Source organism: Cyrtonyx montezumae, unplaced genomic scaffold (assembly GCF_038088225.1).
Source record: "Cyrtonyx montezumae isolate F1298 unplaced genomic scaffold, pur_monq_1.0 scaffold_8, whole genome shotgun sequence".
NCBI classification, from domain to species: domain Eukaryota; kingdom Metazoa; phylum Chordata; class Aves; order Galliformes; family Odontophoridae; genus Cyrtonyx; species Cyrtonyx montezumae.
Genome location: NW_027072089.1, coordinates 34,066,133 through 34,085,503, shown reverse-complemented (window position 1 = coordinate 34,085,503; position 19,371 = coordinate 34,066,133). Strand labels below are relative to the sequence as shown.

Here is a 19,371-nt window from a genome sequence, read left to right as displayed (position 1 = left end):
CAGGGCATGTTTGAGATGGTGTCAGGTCACTTTTTATCCCTTATTTCTAGGATTAATTTGCCTTTAGAAAAAGCCTCTGAAGAGGATAAACTCTGAAGATGCTTTCAGCTATCTTGCAGTTTAAGAACATAAAGATTATATCAGTAAGCTGTAGCATATAAAGTACAACAGTCTGTCTTGTATATAAAGGATGTCGCGTAAAAGCAATCTTCCCTTCTGGGATTCTGAGTTCATGTTGGGTGTTTTATGCTTCCATTATAATTGAAAATGGATGCTTTTGGTGTTTAATGATGTTCCAGTGTCAATGTTTCTTTTGCTGGAGCAGTGCCTCCCAGTCACGGTATGCTAAAGGAAACGTAATGGCTGCGAAGTTCTAGCTGTGCACGTTGCAGGCTTCTTGCTGGATTAGAAACTATTTGAAATCACTACATAATGTGGGTATTACAATTTTTGTAAATGTTGTTGTTCCTATATCTTTAGATATAAGTCCATGTGGAAATTGTCTTCCAATGGGGGTTTTCTGTCATGACTGCAGTAAAATCAGTTCTAAGAATTAAAGAATCTATCAGTGAGCAAGTACTTTGCAGGAAGAGTACGCAGATGAGGTTGGTGAGAATGGGACTTCATATGTCTGTTTCACTTTTGGAGGTATTGGGGTTTTCCATGACAGGGCATTTGAAGAGCTGAGTCTGTCTGTTGCACAAAACATTTCATGCAGCCATAGTGCTAGCTACGTGTTCATGGATAGGATGCTTCAGACAACATAGGAACCCCACAGCCTGTTCTGTTGTCTGCTGCTGAAGAGAACAGCACAAGGAGAATCTTCAGAGCTTTTTTTGGATCTACTGGATTCCTACAGCCAAGGACACTTGATTACTGGAGAGCTGAGTGAACTGCACTGGAGAATGTTTCTGGCATAGAAAAGTAATGAGTCTCTGAGCTCTTGAACATGCTTCTTGAACACTTTCAGACCTAACACAACAGAAATAATTTCAGACCTACCACATCAGAAATGCTTTCTTAATAGAGTTGGATAGAGGGGGTTTAGACTTTAAGGAATTTAATATGCTGTCTTGTTCAACTATACTAGAGCCAGTGGGAGCCTTTGCTTGAATAGCAAAGGTTATGTTAACATATAATGCAGGAACGTAACCTACAGATAACTGTGAAATGTGATAAAGTGCAAGCAGTTACATCCACAGATTTTAAATACAACTGAACCAAATCTCTTTCTTGGTCAACATGTACCATGTCTGTTAAGTTGAGTGAGTGCTTATGGGATGGTGTATTTAAAAAGAAACTGAATCAGCACTGCTCAGTTCATTCTCACTAGCAACCAAATCAATCTTGCATGCATATTTATGAATTTTTTGCTGACAGGTCCCTAGAAAATCAACAGGGAGAAAAGAAAAGCAGCACTGACTTCCTTCCCTAAATGAAGAAGAGTGTGCTGGAATCGCACTGAGGGCTAGTAGGGACAGTAGGGAACCACAAGAACTCAGGTCAGAGGCTAGCAGCCCATCTGTCCCTCTGCCCCAGCCAGGATATATACTCCTCATGCAGAATATATACTTCTATACTACTTAATATACTCCTCATGTAGAAATGAAAGCTGAACATTTACTTGACTGTTAAGCAACATTACTAATACTAACATCGCAAAATATCAGCCAGAACTGAATGAACGGAATGAAATGTAATGGAAGAATGATGATTTCTGGCAGATCAGGGAAAAAAAAATACAGAGCAGCTGGAAGCACTATACTTAGTACTTGTGTGTGGTTTTTGGTTTTGGTTTTGTTTGAAGTTGCTTGTTTTTTCTTTTCCAAGTGAAGCAAACCACAGCATATTGGGTTCATTTTGCAAAGGCTTCATCACTTGTACTTTGTCTCTGATACTGCCGTAAGAATTTTAGTTGAAAAGTAGGCGTTGCTCATTTAATAAAGACTTTGAGTTGCATTTTTTTACAGAGAAGAAGAGTATGTTAATAGGAACACCCACTCCGTAACATCAAGATGACAACTCATTAGATCTCTAGAAAGATTAATTGTGACTTTCTATTTTTATAAAGTTCTGTCTGTTTGTTTTTAATGGTAAAGAATAGATAAATATGATGTGTTTCTTTGGAAATGAGCTTGTACTATATGCAACTGGGTTGTTTTTTTCAGAAAAGAAGATAAAGAACTAAGGGACAATTTCTTTGTTAAAGATTTCCACACATACCTCTAGCACTGAAATTTTTCTTCAGGATTTTTCTGAAGGCCATTGTTACTAGACTTGCTGCGATGATATCTACTGATTCTTTTCCTGTTGTCTATGGTTGTTACTCTTTGTGTTTCGAGTAGAGATCCTGGTTGTTTTAGCCATCCTGTTCCAGAGATGGCCTCCTTCCAAAGAAAAGTCTGGCAGGACATCAGTTTGAATTGAATTCAAAATTCTATCTACTATTTCCTTTACTTGTTACACATTTTGCTGTATGTGTAATTATTTATAATTGAGTAGTGTAGAGCAGTGGCTTAATCAAATTTCTTCATGCACAGGTATGGTATGCTCTCTCGTACAGAAGTTAGAACAATTTAGGGGGTTGCTGATACTTTGTGTAGTAAGAAATTAATTAAACTTTTCTTTCAGAATCCCGAGTGTTACAATTAGCACAAAATTCTGTTCCAGTTCAAATTCATTTGAACTGTTTATGAGCAATGCACATTGTTTTTTGTTTTTTTTCTTTCCACTGGCAATTCCTGAGAAAATATGATACTCGGCAAAAAAATTAAAATCACATTATTTTTCCAAGGCAAAGACCAAACATTATCTGCATCACGAAGCTGTACCCTACAGGTCTCCTGTTACTAGGTGGTGGAATAAGTCAAACGCTGGTAAAATACACAAGTGTTGATTAAATGCTCCAGATATATTGCCTTTTTATTTTTTATTCTTTTTTTTTTTTGTTTGTTAACTAGGGAAATAATGTACCAAAGCACAGCATTCTGTGCAAATGAAGTAGTAAGAAACTGCAGAGGACTGATGTGAGTTTTAAAACGTGCTTTATTTTTTCCTTTTGTGATTATGATATTTGAACTCATACTTAAAAATTGACTATAGCCCGTCTTATAGCCCTGCTGATCTTGCAAAGTGGTCATTTTGAGAAAAAGTAAAAGGAACTCCGACTATTTCTAACTTTTCTTTACAAACTGGAATTTCACATTCTTATCCCAGAATTACTTCATCTGTTTTGAGAAAGTCAGTCTGAATATTATACTTTTAAATGAACTGGGTTAGTCCCATTAATTTGCTCCCATTGTTGATTGTAAAAATTTCCACTAGGCTTACTGTGTGGCAGAGAGGCATTTTAAGCCCACCTTTTTTCTTTTTTTTCTCGAAATTCTCTCAGAAAGACATATTTTACATCTTCACTACCTAAAGAGATGTCAAAGAAATCCTATACACCCAAGGACAGCTCACTTCCTCACTTGCAAAGCAGGATGTGGTTGTGCCTCTCTCTGGATAAGAGCACTTCTTCTTCTACCACTATTATTTTATATAGCAGCAGTAAAATCCACTGGAAAATATCTTAATCTTCCTTCAGGCTGATCTCTTTTTGCTCTATTACTGTCATTCATATAAAATAACACTTAGTAAAAGACCATACTGTGCTGAATATACTTGATTTCAGTGTTTTCCCTTCAAAAGGAGAATTGCCTCACTCTCTGATGTTCTTACAGTAGCAGTTGTCACTCATACATTTCATACTGCCTATATAATTGAATTCAACGCTAGCTCCTAAGATTTCTCCTACAATGTGCTGTGATGCAGACTGATATTTTCAATGACCTTTGTTTTCTTCTTGCTAGTCATAAGACTCATTGGGTTATGTCATCTATTTTGTTGGTTGTCAAACTGAAGAGTTGTGTAAAATGGAATTCAGATCCCCCAGAACTACTGTCAGCTGCTTTTGTCACAGGAGGTCAGAGGCCCAGTGAAGACTGACAAATCTGGAGAGTGTTAGTAAGAAGACACAATATTTTTCACTAATTCCACTGATAACCTCTAACTTTGACTTCTCATTCTTGGTTGGATTGCATCACATTTCATATCTTGTTAAAGATTTGATGAAGACTGAAGACTTCTACAGCTATGTCTTGTTTATCTTTTCAGTGGATTTCTGAGAAAAAAAGGTAGATAGGTAGCTAGGTAGATAAATAGATAGATAGATAGATAGATAGATAGATAGATAGATAGATAGATAGATACATACATACATACATACATACATACATACATACATACATACATACATAGAGATATATATCCACGTTCTTAGGGGTAAATATTTATTAATTTCTTCATGTTCTCCAGTGATGTTGCATGAAGTATGATCCATTCAAAAATAGCTAGGATGAAAACTGCATGTTTTTCTTGATCTTCATGGGACTCTGTACAATTTTCAGCATAATTCTGCAAAGCAGTTTCTTTGTGTCTGACAGCATCATGATCCCTTGCACTTTTAACCACCTTCTCTATTTCATTTTTTTCCATCCTTCTCTCCTCAGTTGAATCATTGTTGCAAATTTTTTTTTTCAATTTTTTCCCTTAGTTTTGAGGAGATCTGCAAATAACTTATTTTCTAGACTGTTGTCTTATGGACATATATAATATATATATATATATTATCACATCTGTTTCAAGTTCCCCAATGATGATTTCTACATCAATAATATCAAGTTCCTCTGTCTTGTCAGCAATATCAAAGTAGTCTATTGTTCCAGTGGGAAACCTCTTTGATATGTAGCACTTGACACATCTTTTCATTTGCTTATAAGAAATTCTTAGAATATTTTCATGCCTGTCTTTTATTGGCCCTCAGGAGCTTCAACTAAAATAATTTATAGCTCCTTTTGTGATTGACATTTCTTTTGTGCATACTTTTAAAGTCTGCTACTTTCTCTGCCTAGATTTAGGTACAGCGTGAACATAGGTATATACTTTTTCCTGATTTAATAACCATTTGAAGTGTTTACCAAGGTATGCTTGTGTTTCTACTTTTTGCTACTTTTTCTTTTCATGCCTTGACAATTCTCTTAACCACTATCTTTGAGGAGATTCAGCTTTGATTATTTTCATTTGATGATGATGTCCCACATGGTTTCATCAGTCTGTTCTTGCTGTTCTAGAGACTGAGGAGCTTCTTCAAGTTTTTTAGTAACACAATTCTTATGCATCATCCTCTATATTATGACATAGAAAATATCCTTTTTTACTGGAAAAAAAAAGTTAAATCTTGAAACTTTAACATTCCTGATTGTTTTGTTCTCAAGTCATTCATTTGCTTTCACTGGTGGCAGTGCTGCTTACTGCTTTGCTTTTCCATTTTATTCCTCCTGAAACGAGAAATAAACCCTGGTCACTCCAGTTCTCCATGATACCATTTGGTGATACCAAAACTACTCTATAAATGTGGGAATACACATTTATAACACGTTCCTTCCTTTGAAGATCCATAAGCCTTTTCCCATCATCCTTGTGAATCATTCCTAGATGTACCACTGCTGCAGAGTCTACTACAGATTATCTCTGCGCGTTCATTCCATACCAGCTAAGAAGCACAGCACACTCACTTAAAAAGGACCACTGGGATATATGTTGTATTTTTATTTCCATATTCATGCTGTGCATTTGTTAAGGCCATAGTCCTGAATGACTGCAACCTTCACAAATGGTGTCTTGGAATGTCATGCACAGAGCTCTACCTACCCGTTTCCTTCTCAGTTAAGTCTCTATTCACCATGATGAAGACAGCTTTGTTCTTCCTACTGGGCAGATTCAGCCCGCCATAGTCTGCCCCTGACCATCTGAATTCTCTCAATTATTCATTTCTCTCATAATTTCTTCTGATGACTCTGTAGAGTCTAATGTATCTTCAAAAACTCCGTACATAATATTTTTCAAAACATGAGCTCTCCACCCAGGCAAGTTTTGATTCTCCTTTGTCAAGCACGTCAATTTTATACTACTTGTGACTCTAATGATAGGACATAGAAGTGGACCATCCTTTGACCTTAGGATTCATGGTGCCTTCAGGTTAGGCACAAGAAGAAGAGAGGTGACTTGGTGCATACTTTTGTGTTCATTAGCCTGTGATAACCAGCTGAAACTTTACTACCTGTAAATTCAAGCGTACAGAAGGAGTATGCTTCTCAGCTGAATAACTAAAGCTTTTCAACACAGAGAAGGAAGAATGTTTCTGAATGAACTTTCAGGCATTCTGCTACATAATTCAGAGCTCCCAGGATTCATGATTAGTTCGCAGGTACCCAGTGTTTGAATATGCATAAGTAATAATATAACCTTTGTAATTCTAAACTCAAAAATTTTAGAATATATATGCACTGGTGAACAGTAATTTGATTTTAACTCTACTGTTTGATCCAGTCTTCATTAAGGTCTGCTGTAAGTGTGACTGTTTGCAAACAAAAAGGACAATTAAATAATTTTGTTGGAAGCATCTGAGGTAAAGTACATAAACATGCCATTTAGTTAGCTTATCAAACAATCTCTTGGAGAAATGAAGTATAAAAATATTTTCAGGAATACTGAAAAATATTCAAGTGAACTCTTGCCATGCCTGTAAAAGCAGCCCTGAAATTTTATTCAGGTAATAGGATTTGTAAGTGGCAAAATGATACTCTGCAATAGTATTCTTTCCAGATGTAGATAATTGGTGAAGTAACAAAAAATAAAAAATAAAAACAGGAAAATGTTGTAGGCTAGTAAAGATTAGCAAAAATCATGGAACAAAATGGGAATAACCTAGTAAAGCAGAATTTATTATGAAAAAATGATAAAATACCAATGAAGTCTAAGTCAGCGCAAGAGCATTGTATTTAATACGTGGCCACATCTTGTATGCAGATCATTCATTCTCTCTTATCTATATGCAGTTTCTTCTGGGTTTTCAATTACTGTTAACCTTCTAAGAAAAACATCAAGTCATTATGGACAGCACAATTAAGAAGTGTACTTACTGTGCAATGGTAGTCAGAAAAGTTAATAAGATGTTCGACTGAATTAAGAGTAAGACAGATAATAATAGGAAAAGATAACATTCTTTTATGTATGATATTCCAAAATCACCTTGGATGTGGAATTCAATTTACATTGTATTATCTCAAAACAAGGGGATATAAAAAATGCACCAAACACCCCTCTCCCCCACCAAAAAAAAAGTGCAGTAAAAGGAATTCATTAGAGTTATGAATGAGTGAGGTAATCACATCAGGAGTGAATAAAAAATCCAGGACTATTTAAAATGGAAAGATATTAAAGAAGTAGTAGAAATACAGGTAGAAGAGAGGAATTATATAGTGGAAAAATGATTCAAGAGACACTTAATCAGCAATGTCATTTGTACCTTCTTATAATAATAGTACAAAGGAGCTGTATAATTGCTTTCTGCAGTTAGACAGTAGCTTCATAATGTTCAAAAGAAAGTCCTTCCCCTTTTTGTAATGAAAAATTAACTTGTGGAACACAATGATGCAAGAAATTGAGCAAATAGCTTAGTATAATTCAAGATTGGATTTCAGTGCAGGGAGGCAGTAAGAAAAGGCAATACAATCACACAGAATAAAGTAAACACCAAAAGTCATCAAGTTTATGCTTCCAACCATAAGCTATACATGTGCCAACGTTCTTGTTGTTTCATCATTACTACCATTATGCTTTGAATAAGCAGTGTCCACACAACTCTGGTAAAACCAGAATGATCCGAGACTGTATACTGAGTTGTGACCATCTGTTTCCATGTGTCAGCTCCTAAATCCCTACCAATGGAAAACACTAACCTGAAGCCACCACTCTGCCCATCTTCTCAGGGTAACTAACTCTGGGGGAAATAGTATTTGAGACTATCCATTCACATTACTAAAGTTGCTCTTCAATATTGTTTTTTATAAGTTTAGAGGTGGTAGTATAGGACATTCAATAATTTGGAGAGTACTGTAACACAATGCCAGTTTTTTTACCTAACAAGCAAAGAGAAGAGTGGATATTACTTCTCATATAGATCCCTTTGATAGAAGCTGGCCATGCCAGTGTCTGAAGAGTTCCACCTTCTGCACTCCTGTGAAGGTCCCTCTCTTTCAGCTGAGATGCATATAAGAAAGGGTCGTTGCACGGTCACATTAACATCAGGGACAAAGTATTCATCTGACAAGTGAGTGCACAATATGAATGAGTGTATGTAGGAGGGGATTTGTAACACAGGCTTGATTGTAAAGTGTGCATTTCAGTGTTTATTGGTTGCTATGGAGTACAACTGAAATAAGTGTAGGCAAAATACCTCATAGTACTTACATACAGAAGAACCTCGGGCAGAAATGCAACATAGAATCATAGAATCATAGGGGTTGGAAGGGACTTCAAGACATCTTTGAGTCCAATCTCCATGGTGAATATTTTTGTATCTTTAAGAAAACCACTAAGAGGCAAATTTCAGATGATAAAAGAATAAACAGATACAGGTTTTTTCCTTAAAACTTGTCCATTTCCCCTTCATTGGCAGTGGCAGAGACGTACAACTCACTCCAAGGCTGAATTCAAAGCCATATTTCTGAAGGTGACTGTCCTCCATTCAGTTATAAACTAAGCAGCAAATTTCTAATGCTGTTAGGCATTTCAGGTCTCATCTTAATCAATTCCATTCTTTGCATGCAGTTAATTGCTGGACTAAATGTTTCCACAGAAAAAAAGAGATCATTGCACTTCTCTATCCAGCCTGTTAACCTGGATATAAAGTTATTTGGGAATTTTATTTATAGACTCACACTGATGCTATCTGTTCACTTAAAAAAAGGAGTTTTACTCAATAGGAATTTCATGTTTATGTATTCTATTTCCACTGAAAAATAAAAAAATCTGTTATTTGTTATGACAAAGAAAGGGGTTGTGCCCTAAAGTATAAGAAAAAATTCTCATGTTGTTGTGTGTAGAATTTTGTGAACTGGGGAATTATTCATATTTTTGCAGCTAATGTTTTCAAATAGCTTCGAATTTTTCTACAGAGAAAGTTACCCATAGCTGATCAAAATATTTGTTATGAACATTTGCTGTGAATGTAATCCATTTGCTTTGTAAATCTTTGACAAGTCTTGCTAATTTCTGTGCTCATATACTGTATTCACATTTCACACAGATGAGACAAGTGCTTTTCAGCATGAGACAGCTGTGCGCTCCTCTGCTCAGCTGTTGATCTTCTGTGGTGCATGATTAGTCAAGTGAGTCACCACGTTTATTCATGATTCTTCATTTTGCAGTTGTTCTTCCTAGTTATTCTCCAGTCAGTGGCTGCCCTGAGTACTCTACAGCTCATACATGGGGGCTTTTTTCTCATCAAAAGGCCACCACATGTAAAGATCAAGTTCTGCAGTGGATAGACTGACTGCCATCTCCTCTCACTGGCAGAAAGATAATGTGGCTACTCATGATGTGTAGGAACTTGTTATGAACAAACATAAATTACTTGTTATGAACCAATGCATAAATTGACTTTAAAAGCCAATACTAGATTCCAAGGGTTCTTCCACGCATACCATTTTTTTGGCTGTGTGTGGGAACAATTCTAAGTATTTCTGTCTGTTTTGTCTCTTCTCCATCAGCACTGATTAAAAGGTCTGGCTGGATCAGTCTCTGAGCACCTGACTAGCTGCAGGTGCCTCTGTTTGCTGCAGGGAAAATGGACCAGATGATATTTAAGGGTCCTTTCCAATCTAAATGATTCTATGTTCTTTAGTATTGTTCATGTCTTTCTAAATATTTCCTTACAGCTTCTTCAGATTTGGTTAGATCAGATAACTTGAGGTAAGCAGACTGTATTTTTCTGCTCCTTTCCAATTCCTTTTGTGCTTTTCACTCCCAGTAGAAATACTCCTGGCAGCACAGTGACAACTTCTCCCCTAGCTAGAATCTATGGAGTCGTTTCTGCTCTCCATAAGTGATTTATTGTGGAGAGGGAACAAAGCAAGACGTAGACTTTTACTTGACTTGTTCTATGTCATTTCTGCAACATTTTAAATCTTATTCTGTCTTTGCTATGGACTTTTTGTGACTATACTGTCTTCTCCTCTTAGTTGTTCAGTCAGACTCATGACATCAGTTTTCTATTGCTTCATCTTATGTCTGCTTATGCTATGATGTTTTAGCAAGTTCACTTATGTTTTACATTGAAAAGGTAACATATTCTTTAATTCAGCATTCCAAGTCAATCTGTAGCAAGTGAGGAAATCCCCTTGATCTGTATTTGCATTTAATTAAGCCACCTTTTATGTATTTTGAGTTAAGTATTACAGGAAAGAGGGTCATACAGCATACTCTCACTTTGAGAGATAGAACTAAGTTTTTTGCAGCTGCCAAAATAATGACATTGATGCAAACTTTGTTAGCTTACTGCCTTGTGGAATAGTCAGAATTTTTAGTGACAGTGTTTTGCTTACTACCAAATGTGTATGCAAACTGGGAGAAGAACTGGAGCGTAACTTGGCTGAGAAGGACTTAGTGGTTCTGGGTGATGGAAAACTTAATAGGAGCCAGCACTGTGCACTTGTAGCCTGGAAGGCCAATGATATCCATCAGAAGAGGAGTAGTCAGCAGAGCAAGGGAGGTGATTGTCCCTCTCTATTATGCTCTCGTGAGGCCCCAGCATCCAAGTCTTGGGCTCCCAACACAATAAAGATGTGGAACTCCTGGAGAGAGTCCAGAGGAGGATCATGAAGATGATCAAAGATCTGGAGTACCTCTCCTATGAAGACAGGCTGAAGGAACTGGCCTTGTTTAGCCTGGAGAAGAGAAGGCTGTGGGGGGACTTCATTGCAGCTTTCCATTGTTTAAAGGGAGTTTATAAATGAGGGGAATAATTTTTTTTTTTATATGGGTAGACAGTGATAGGATAAAGTGAAATGTTTTAAACTAAAGGAAGGGAGAGTTAGATTAGATTAGAAGTTTTTTATTGAGAGAGTGGTGAGATGCTGGTGCAGGTTGCTCAGAGTAGCTGTGGATGCTCTGTTCCTGGAGATGTTTAAGGTCAGGTTTGATGGTGCCCTAGGCAATCTGATCTAGTACTTTAATCTAGCAGTTGCAACCCTGCCTATGGCAGGGGGTTGGAACTTGATGATCCTTGAGGTCTCATTGTATGAGTTTCAACAGGATCAAGTGTCAGGGATTTCATTTTGGTCACATCAACCCCAGGCAACCTGACAGGCTTGGGGAGGAGTGCCTGGAAGGCTGTCTGACAGAAAGGGACCGTGTGTGCTGATGGACTGTCAGCTGAATATGAGTCAGCAGTGTGCCCAGGTGGCCAATAAGGTCAATGGCATCCTGGCTTTTATCAGGAACTTGTGGTGAGCGGGATTAGGGAGTAATCCTCCCTCTGTATGTGGCACTAGGGAGGTCCCACCTCAACTACTGCATACAGTTTTGGACACTTTAATACAGAAAGAACGTTGATGTGCTGGAGCAGATCCAAAGAAGGGCAACAAGGCTTTTGAAGGGCTTGGAGAACATGCCCTATTAGGAGCGACTGAAATAGATGGGGCTGTTTAGTCTGGGGAAGATGAGACTGAGGGGAGACCTTATTGGAGTGAGAGAGGTGTTGGTCTCTTCTCACTGGTGACAAGTGACAGGAGAAGGGGAAAAGGCCTCAAATCATGACAGGAGAGATTTAGGTTGGATATAAGGAAAAAATTATTTACAGAAGGAGTTGTTAAGCACTGGAATAGGCTCCCCAGGGAAGTGGTAGAGTTACCAACCCTGAATGTGTGTAAAAATTGTCTAGATGTGGTGCTCAGGGACATGATTTAGTGGTGAATTGTTAGGTTAGGGCAGTATGGTTAGGTTGGACTCAATGATCTTGAAGGTCTTTTTGAACCTGAGCGATTCTATGTCTCTTTCAACCCAGGCCATTCTGTGATCCTATGATTCAGGCAGTCTTAATGGTTTCAGCTGCCAGTATTTCTGCATGTTTATACTGCTAACCATCTGAATAATCCAATTAACTTAACTACCATGCTTGAAAGATAGCCTGTGCTGAACTGTTTAGTGTGAGTAATATAAAAAATCCTTTATTGATGTAATCTCAGAGATTCCTGTACTGTGTCCTATCTGACTTCTTACTTACCAACAATTTACCAGCAGTCCCTCACCTTTATTTTCCAGGTATGTCTTCAAAATTTATGGTGTCAGAGACATGCAAATAGATCATTTAATTTCCCTGCAATGTCTTTATCTGCTTTAATGGTTCCCATTGCACCCTGGTACTCCACCAAGCCTTTTGATTCTCTCACATCCTGCTTGCACCTCTTATAATTAAGTAATTTCTTCTTATTTATTTTTATGCTATGCCTTTGGCTAATCTCCCCTCCAAAGCCCTCTGCTAAACCATTCTCAGTTTTGTTTTACATTATTGTGCCATACCACTAGCTTCTGTTTGGCTAAATTTCCACAGGATATTTTAAGAGGCCCTTTTGTGGTACCTTCCTATTCAGCCAAAGCAGATAGGCCCTTTCCCTTATTTCTCCCTTTTGTCATTCAGGGGCATGTGCGAATCTTTTGTAACTCATTAATGGCTCACTTCAGCAGGCTTCATGCTGAATCTTTAAAGCACCTTATGTATTTCCTTTTGTGTAATAGTAATTTATTTATTTATTTATTTTAACTCTTTTTCTTTTGAGGGAATTAAACTGGAAGGGGACAGGGATAAAGCTGGAAAAGGGAAGGCAATGTTAAGCAAGGAACAAAAGAAATGGACTAATAAAAAGTGTTTCTGCGCTCATGCATAGAAAATGATTTGGATGCAAATCAGTCACACAGCTGAATGATCTGTCTCAAAGCCTTAAGATTAAGGAGCAGAGGGCTTCAGCCTTGAGTGGTACTGTTTGATTTCAATCCAGTCCCTGCATTCAGCAAACAGCAGGCCTGCGAACAGCCCACCTGGAGGACTTCTGTGCCACTTTCTTGGTCTCCTTGTCCTCAGCTGAAAAGAAGTCTTTGTGTTGACTTTATGTCATTCATGATGTCTTAAAGCTGTAAGCATGGGGAGGTGGAAGGGATCTAGGCAGGGGACAACCAGATTAGTTACATGTTGAGGAAACTGAATAATGTATTTCCCAGGCAAGTAATTTCCACTGCAAGTATGGAGTACAGGTGGGAATTTTGTTGATAATCCAATAATTTATGTAGACAACTAAATAAAGATTGGAATTCCTAAGCATAAGATCTGAGAGGAAGATTTTGATCAGTCAAATATCTCACTGTGATTTAGAGTTTAAGTGGATTATAAGAAAAAAAAATGCCTTGTATCCACACATTCCACCCTGAAATAATTATCCAGGTTTTAGAACCATTAGAAGTAGTAGGGTCATGAATCATAAAATGGTTTCTGTTGGAAGGGACCTTTAAGATCATGCAGTTCCAGCCCCAGTAATATAAGCAAGGATACTGCTCAACAGACCAGGTTGCTCAGAGCTCCATCCAACCTGGCCTTGAGTGCTTCCAGGTCAGGGTCACATGCAGCCTCGCTGGACAACATGCACCAGATATACTTTACTGTGCAAAGACTTGGATCAATCTTTCTACCAGAGTAGGAAACAAGATAGTCTATTTGTAACCACAGCATTTATATTAGTACTGTATAGACTGATTTCCTTTTTTAAATATTTCTCTTTGAAGTGGAAAGAATAAAAACTAAGAAAAAACTGGTAGAGTATATCCAAAGGAACAGGGATTTAAATTGATAGCCTGAATTTTTTCACTTCATCACAGACAAATATTTTCCCAAAGTAGCTCAACTAAAATCTATTGTAAGGTATGCCAGGAGATTTAATTCATGGTTTATTTTATCCACCAGTGAACAGAACTTATCACATCAAGCAGAGGAATATGAGCTTCAGCTCTGGAGCACTTTAGTAACACTTCTGAAATAACTTTTCAAAAAGAATTCCACCAGAAAAAGATTTTCCATCCTTCGCACATACTCCAGCAAGGCTAACTATCTGGAGTTTTGAAGATAACGTCTACCATTGATTTGTGGTTTTTATTTTTTTATTTTTTTGCTTTGTCTTTAGGAACTCCTTCATAGATATCCTTCGAGCTATCCTGCTGTCCTTGGAAGTGCTCATCGAAGATCAGGAGCTTCAGATAAATGGCTTCATTCTAATTATAGATTGGAGCAACTTCTCCTTCAAGCAAGCCTCCAAGCTTACACCATCTATCCTCAAATTGGCTATTGAAGGCTTGCAGGTAGGTGGAGGGCACCATGTGCCTGCATCTTCTGTTTCTGCAGCCAGAGATACACACCCCAGCACCGAGCAGGGTTCAGAGGTGGTGGGAGACAGTAATCCAAAATGCTTGTGTTCAATTCACTTGCAGTATAAATTGATTTTCAGATGTTTCATTTTCATTGCCTTTTGCTTTTTTTTTTTTTTCCAAGCTGTAAATCGCTGTAACCAATATATATGTGTTACTTACTGCAGCATTAAGAAGGATATTTAGAGATTTGAGGTTTAGTCCATTGGAGAAATCAAGAGGATTAAAATTCATCAACATCTGCCTTCTGGAGTGTGCAGCTCACATACAAGCAAAACTGAATACAGAAGGAGGGTGAGGGAGAGGAAGAGAGCAGTTCCCTCAGCAGCTGGAAGTGTACTGTTGTATTGCTTGCACAGATGTGTTTGCATCAGATGAAACTGAGGAAGAGGGAGGACAGGTTCCCTGTTGTGCACTCACTCTGACTGCCTTAATTTGCTGTACAGGATACTGTCACATTATGGTTTGGACTGTTCAGGGCCTATGTATCCACTTGGTGCTTGCAAATAAGTATGAGCAAATTAAAACCACATCCTCTTTCAGAGTTAAGGAGAAAGTGAGGGCAAAATGTCTGGAGCCTGATGGAGCAACCAGAAGATAGGCGTGGGCTGTGGTGCTCAGAGTGAACTTCAACATTTTCTACTTGACTCTTAGTCTATCTATTGTTTTAGACTGGAGTTGGATTTTTAGATTTGAAGTAGTCTGACAGCACCTTATTAATTGTGAACATTTGATACAATCTCTACCTTATTAATTGTGAACATTTGATACAATCTCAGAACTATTTAGGTTGAAGGACCTCTGAAGATAATTTCTTCCAACCCCTTTTCTTGAAGCAGGGCTGACTATGACCAGGCACTGCATTTCACGTAGCTGTATGTCTAAAAGGCAAGATTTTATAAATGATTGTGTTTCCATTGTATTTTTAGTGCTTCTATAGTATCCTGCAGTGATAAATCTTCAGCAATAATCTTCCCTGGTGTGTGTATTTTAGATTTAATTCATACACTAGAAAGAACAATTTGTTCAACTGTTTTTTTGACTAACAAATTGCCTATAATTAGATCATGATTTTCTTTACTTTATGCTATTATTCAAAAATAAGGCAGAAAAATCTGCCAGTAATTTCTATCCTGTGTTCTCCTTTGCGGGGAATTTTCTGCAATTCTAATGAATTAGAAAGTCAAGCTGTGCAATTAGTCTCTAAAAGATAAGGACGGTGTCTTATCATCTCCTGATGCTGCTATCTCTTCATCTGCATTCCTTTGCAGAATAACATTCTGTGGTTCTCCACTTTGAAGGACGAGAAAGCCATGTGAAATTTGTAAGGAAATCAAATGTCAGCAAGATGCTCTTGTGCCCATCCAATCTCTTGTATCCCCAGTTCTCTAGCAAGAGGCCAGTTCAGTCTTTACTCCATCTGATTTCTGCCCAAGGCACTACAGGCTGTCTATTGCATAGGAATGAGGGAACATACCTACCACATGGTGGCTTCAGGTCTGAGCTATGGAAAAGAGAGCTGCTACTTTCAGACCCACTTTTTCCTACTGTGCTCATTCACAGGTGTTTCTTCATCAATCCCAGACTGGGAAGCCCTCAGGTTATTTGCAGTTGTTGGAGACAGTATAATTCTGGAAGTATCAAAGCCTGAAAATATCAGTGCTTACAATTATATCATTAACCTGACAACCTGTGCTGGGCAATTTAACAAAGCTGACTTTCTTCTTCTGATGGTTGTTTTATTTCATTTCTCATTTGAAGTCATGTTACCGCCTTCTGCAAGTTAATCAGAAATATAACTTTCTATAAAATGGGCAACAATGTCTCTTTCTCTATCAAGTGACGGGCTTGGCTAGTTGTAGGAGTTATGAATGTTGCACTTCAGTTTTTAAGGTTTGGAAGGATGCTTGGTCTCCCTGCACAGGTTGATCCTTGTGCATCCCCTCGGTCTCTTTTTTTTTATTATTTATTTTTTAATTGGCTCTTATGTTTGTTGTTGAAGTAATTTCAGTAATACTTTGTTTTATTATTATTTGAAAATGAACTGACATTGAACTAATGTAAAATTTATTTAAAATGTAGTTGAAATGCAGGCTAGATCTACACAGAGAAAAAGAAGAGTTACAACTGGAGTTGCATTGAAATTCATTGAGAGTAAAATGGTCAAGCTCTGCTTTCATGAGTTGATGATGTCTGAAACAGATCAAGGTTGTTTCAGCTTCTTGTTATTTCTCACAACTATGGTATTGTGCACATACAGATGCTCAGACAGGCAGATTACATGGATATCCAAATTCTCCTTCCTATGAAGAGATTTTGAGCCATATTAGGTCCTACATATGTCTAGTAGATGGAAGGAAAATATATCTTAAAAATTTGGGTGGGGTTGGGCCTGTATGTCCACATGTTGTTACCTAAGTCAGGAAATTCCATCATTTCTGTAATTTTAATGCCATAATTGAACCATTTTCCCATAGCTTTCTGAAACCTATCTGATTCAATATCTCAATCCACACTTTGCTGAAATATGGAATCACTAAGAATACATAGTATTTTTTACTTACTTTCAAATTGTTTTGTACCAGTGACTTTATTGACAATTCTTTCCTATTTATTTTTTTCCTATTCTTTTTTTTTTTTAATTGGTGTTCAATTTGATATTTTTTTCCTTGAATTAGTATGAACAGTAAGGAGGGATCTGATCCCAGATATTCATTGGTAGCAGTCTGACAGAAGTTATGACCAGCAGCACTCACTAGGAGATTAATTAAAGTTCTTGTTGCCATTATTATCTAGATTATCTTCAGTTTATCATCATGCAGTGAAAGCTGAATACTCTAGTTTATGGAAACGGAGGGAAATAAAGGAAAATAAGATGATGCTGATTTAAGAACACTTTAATTAGATAGTAGTATTAACAAAATTCTGAAACAGAAAGAAGAAACAAAAAAAAATAAGGGAAAACTTCTAAACTTCTCTTAGAAAACTGATGTTTATTTGTCTAGTATAGAACTGAAGTGGAAATCAAGTCAGATACTCAAGCTAATGGGTTTGTTTGGGCATTACTGAATATTATCTCACTTTGAAATCTGCAATGACATAACAGATTAGGGAAAAGGCATCATGCTTAGAATTGTTATTATTATGCTTAGAATCAAGCTTTTCAATCTTTAATGTAAGGTATAATATTTTAAAATGTAAAGTGGTTTCCCTCCTACTGTAAGTATGTGGTTGGGATTATTGAGAAACTTAGTGTCAGGTAAGTTAGGGAAGCAGATTTCTTGTCTCTTGACACTGTTTTCTACAACCAAATCATTTTCATGTTCTTCTTCAGAAGGAATAAAATACAGATATGCTTAAGTGCAGGCTAGAATGTAGAACTTATCAGAAAAAAAGAGTAGTACAATGTCATGGCAAAAGCATATTTTGTTTGTTTTACTAATGCTAGAGCTGATAAAGGTATGCCAGTTAGATTTTTTTTTCCTTTAGAACAATGTTATTTTGTCATAAGATAGGTATTATGTTAAGTGGAAATATATTTGTTTCAGTATCTTTTTATTTTTTTCCTCCAAAAACCATCTGGAAAACAAATTGTAAATATGTTTGGTTTTGAAAAATTCCAACTGAAAAAAATCAAAATAATTAACATTCCATTTCATTGTGAGTGGCAAGAAGTGCTTTAATTCTTTCTATTTTATTACCAGTTCTTGTTTATTCCAAGTTGAAACCACTCTGAGATTATGGAATAGTGTTTCAGATCACTGTCATGTCTAACAAGCATGACCAAGTTTTTGATATGGTCCAACTGGGGCACAGCTCTCCATCATTGCCTGCTGAAGGCAGAACAGCACAAACCCTCAGTAATTGAAGCTGGGCAAGCAAAATCACATGTAGAAATGTATACACTTGCCCAGGCAAGTAGAAGTAAATAAACTTAACATCTAGTGTAAAAATCAAGATAGACTCTAAAATAGTATTTCTGAGAGACTTAAATGCAGACTCAGAGACTGCTCATTCAGCCTTTCAGGCTGAAAATCTGAAAGTCGAAAATTGACAGCTGAGGTCAGTTTCTTGGGTGGGATTACTAGATGGGACTTGTTGCATGTCTGCGGAGTAATGCTGATTTATGGAACTGAGAAACAGTGCCTCTTTTGCCTTCTCCTGTCACTAAGATATCTACATCAAGGTAGACTGTTGTTATTTTTTTTTATTCTGAATTTAGTGACCTGTAAAAAATAAATATTTACATGTTAGATTTTGCACAAAAGCCTTGTCACCATATTTCCTTGGAGGGTGAAATTGAAGGGAAAATAAGTATTCTAAACTGGGCCCTTACACATGAACAACAGTTTCTTATAGTGATCAAAGAGCAAACAATTTCCTCAGAATATAAAAATAGGATTTTCCTGTGTCTTAATCATAGTGTGCTTATATGTGATAAATGCATCTTATAGCTTCCTAAACAATTCTCAAATCCCTGCTAAATAACACAAGTTTCTGTTTATAGAGGCAGGATGAGCTATACATATATATATATATATATATATATATATATATATATATATACATATAGTGGTTTTACCTACTAAGGAGGACAAGTCTGGTCTTTGAAGAGATTAGAGTACTTCTCCTGGTAGAATCATAGAATGGTTCAGGTTGAATGGGACCCTAAAGATCATTGAGCTCCAAACACCCTGCTATGGGCAGGGCTGCCACCTGCAAGATCAGACTGCCCAGGGCCCCATCCTGGCCTTGGTCACTTCCAGGAATCATTGTAAAGAATCATTGGACTGTTTCTGAAAAGAATCAGCACCAATATCTAATGATGTTCATCATCTGGAAAACTGCTACAGATTAGAATTCAGGAGATGCTATAAGATGCAGAAGGATTCTCAGCTTCTCAGACATTGTACCAAAAAGTTTCATTTAAAATCCACTACTTGTATGAAATATGTCTGCATATTTACACATGTTGTTGGATTAAACCATTTCAAATACACACACATTAAGAGCATACAA

The 19,371-nt window shown here is 37.1% G+C and overlaps 1 protein-coding gene across 1 annotated transcript in view; it reads left to right on the top strand.

The window, feature by feature from the left end:
• CLVS1 (clavesin 1) overlaps positions 1–19,371 on the top strand; it is a 90,236-nt gene that overhangs the window by 18,073 nt on the left and 52,792 nt on the right. Inside the window, exon 3 of the mRNA XM_065751923.1 lies at positions 14,112–14,286. Coding sequence (XP_065607995.1) covers positions 14,112–14,286 — 175 coding nt within the window. The remainder of the gene's footprint in view (positions 1–14,111; positions 14,287–19,371) is intronic.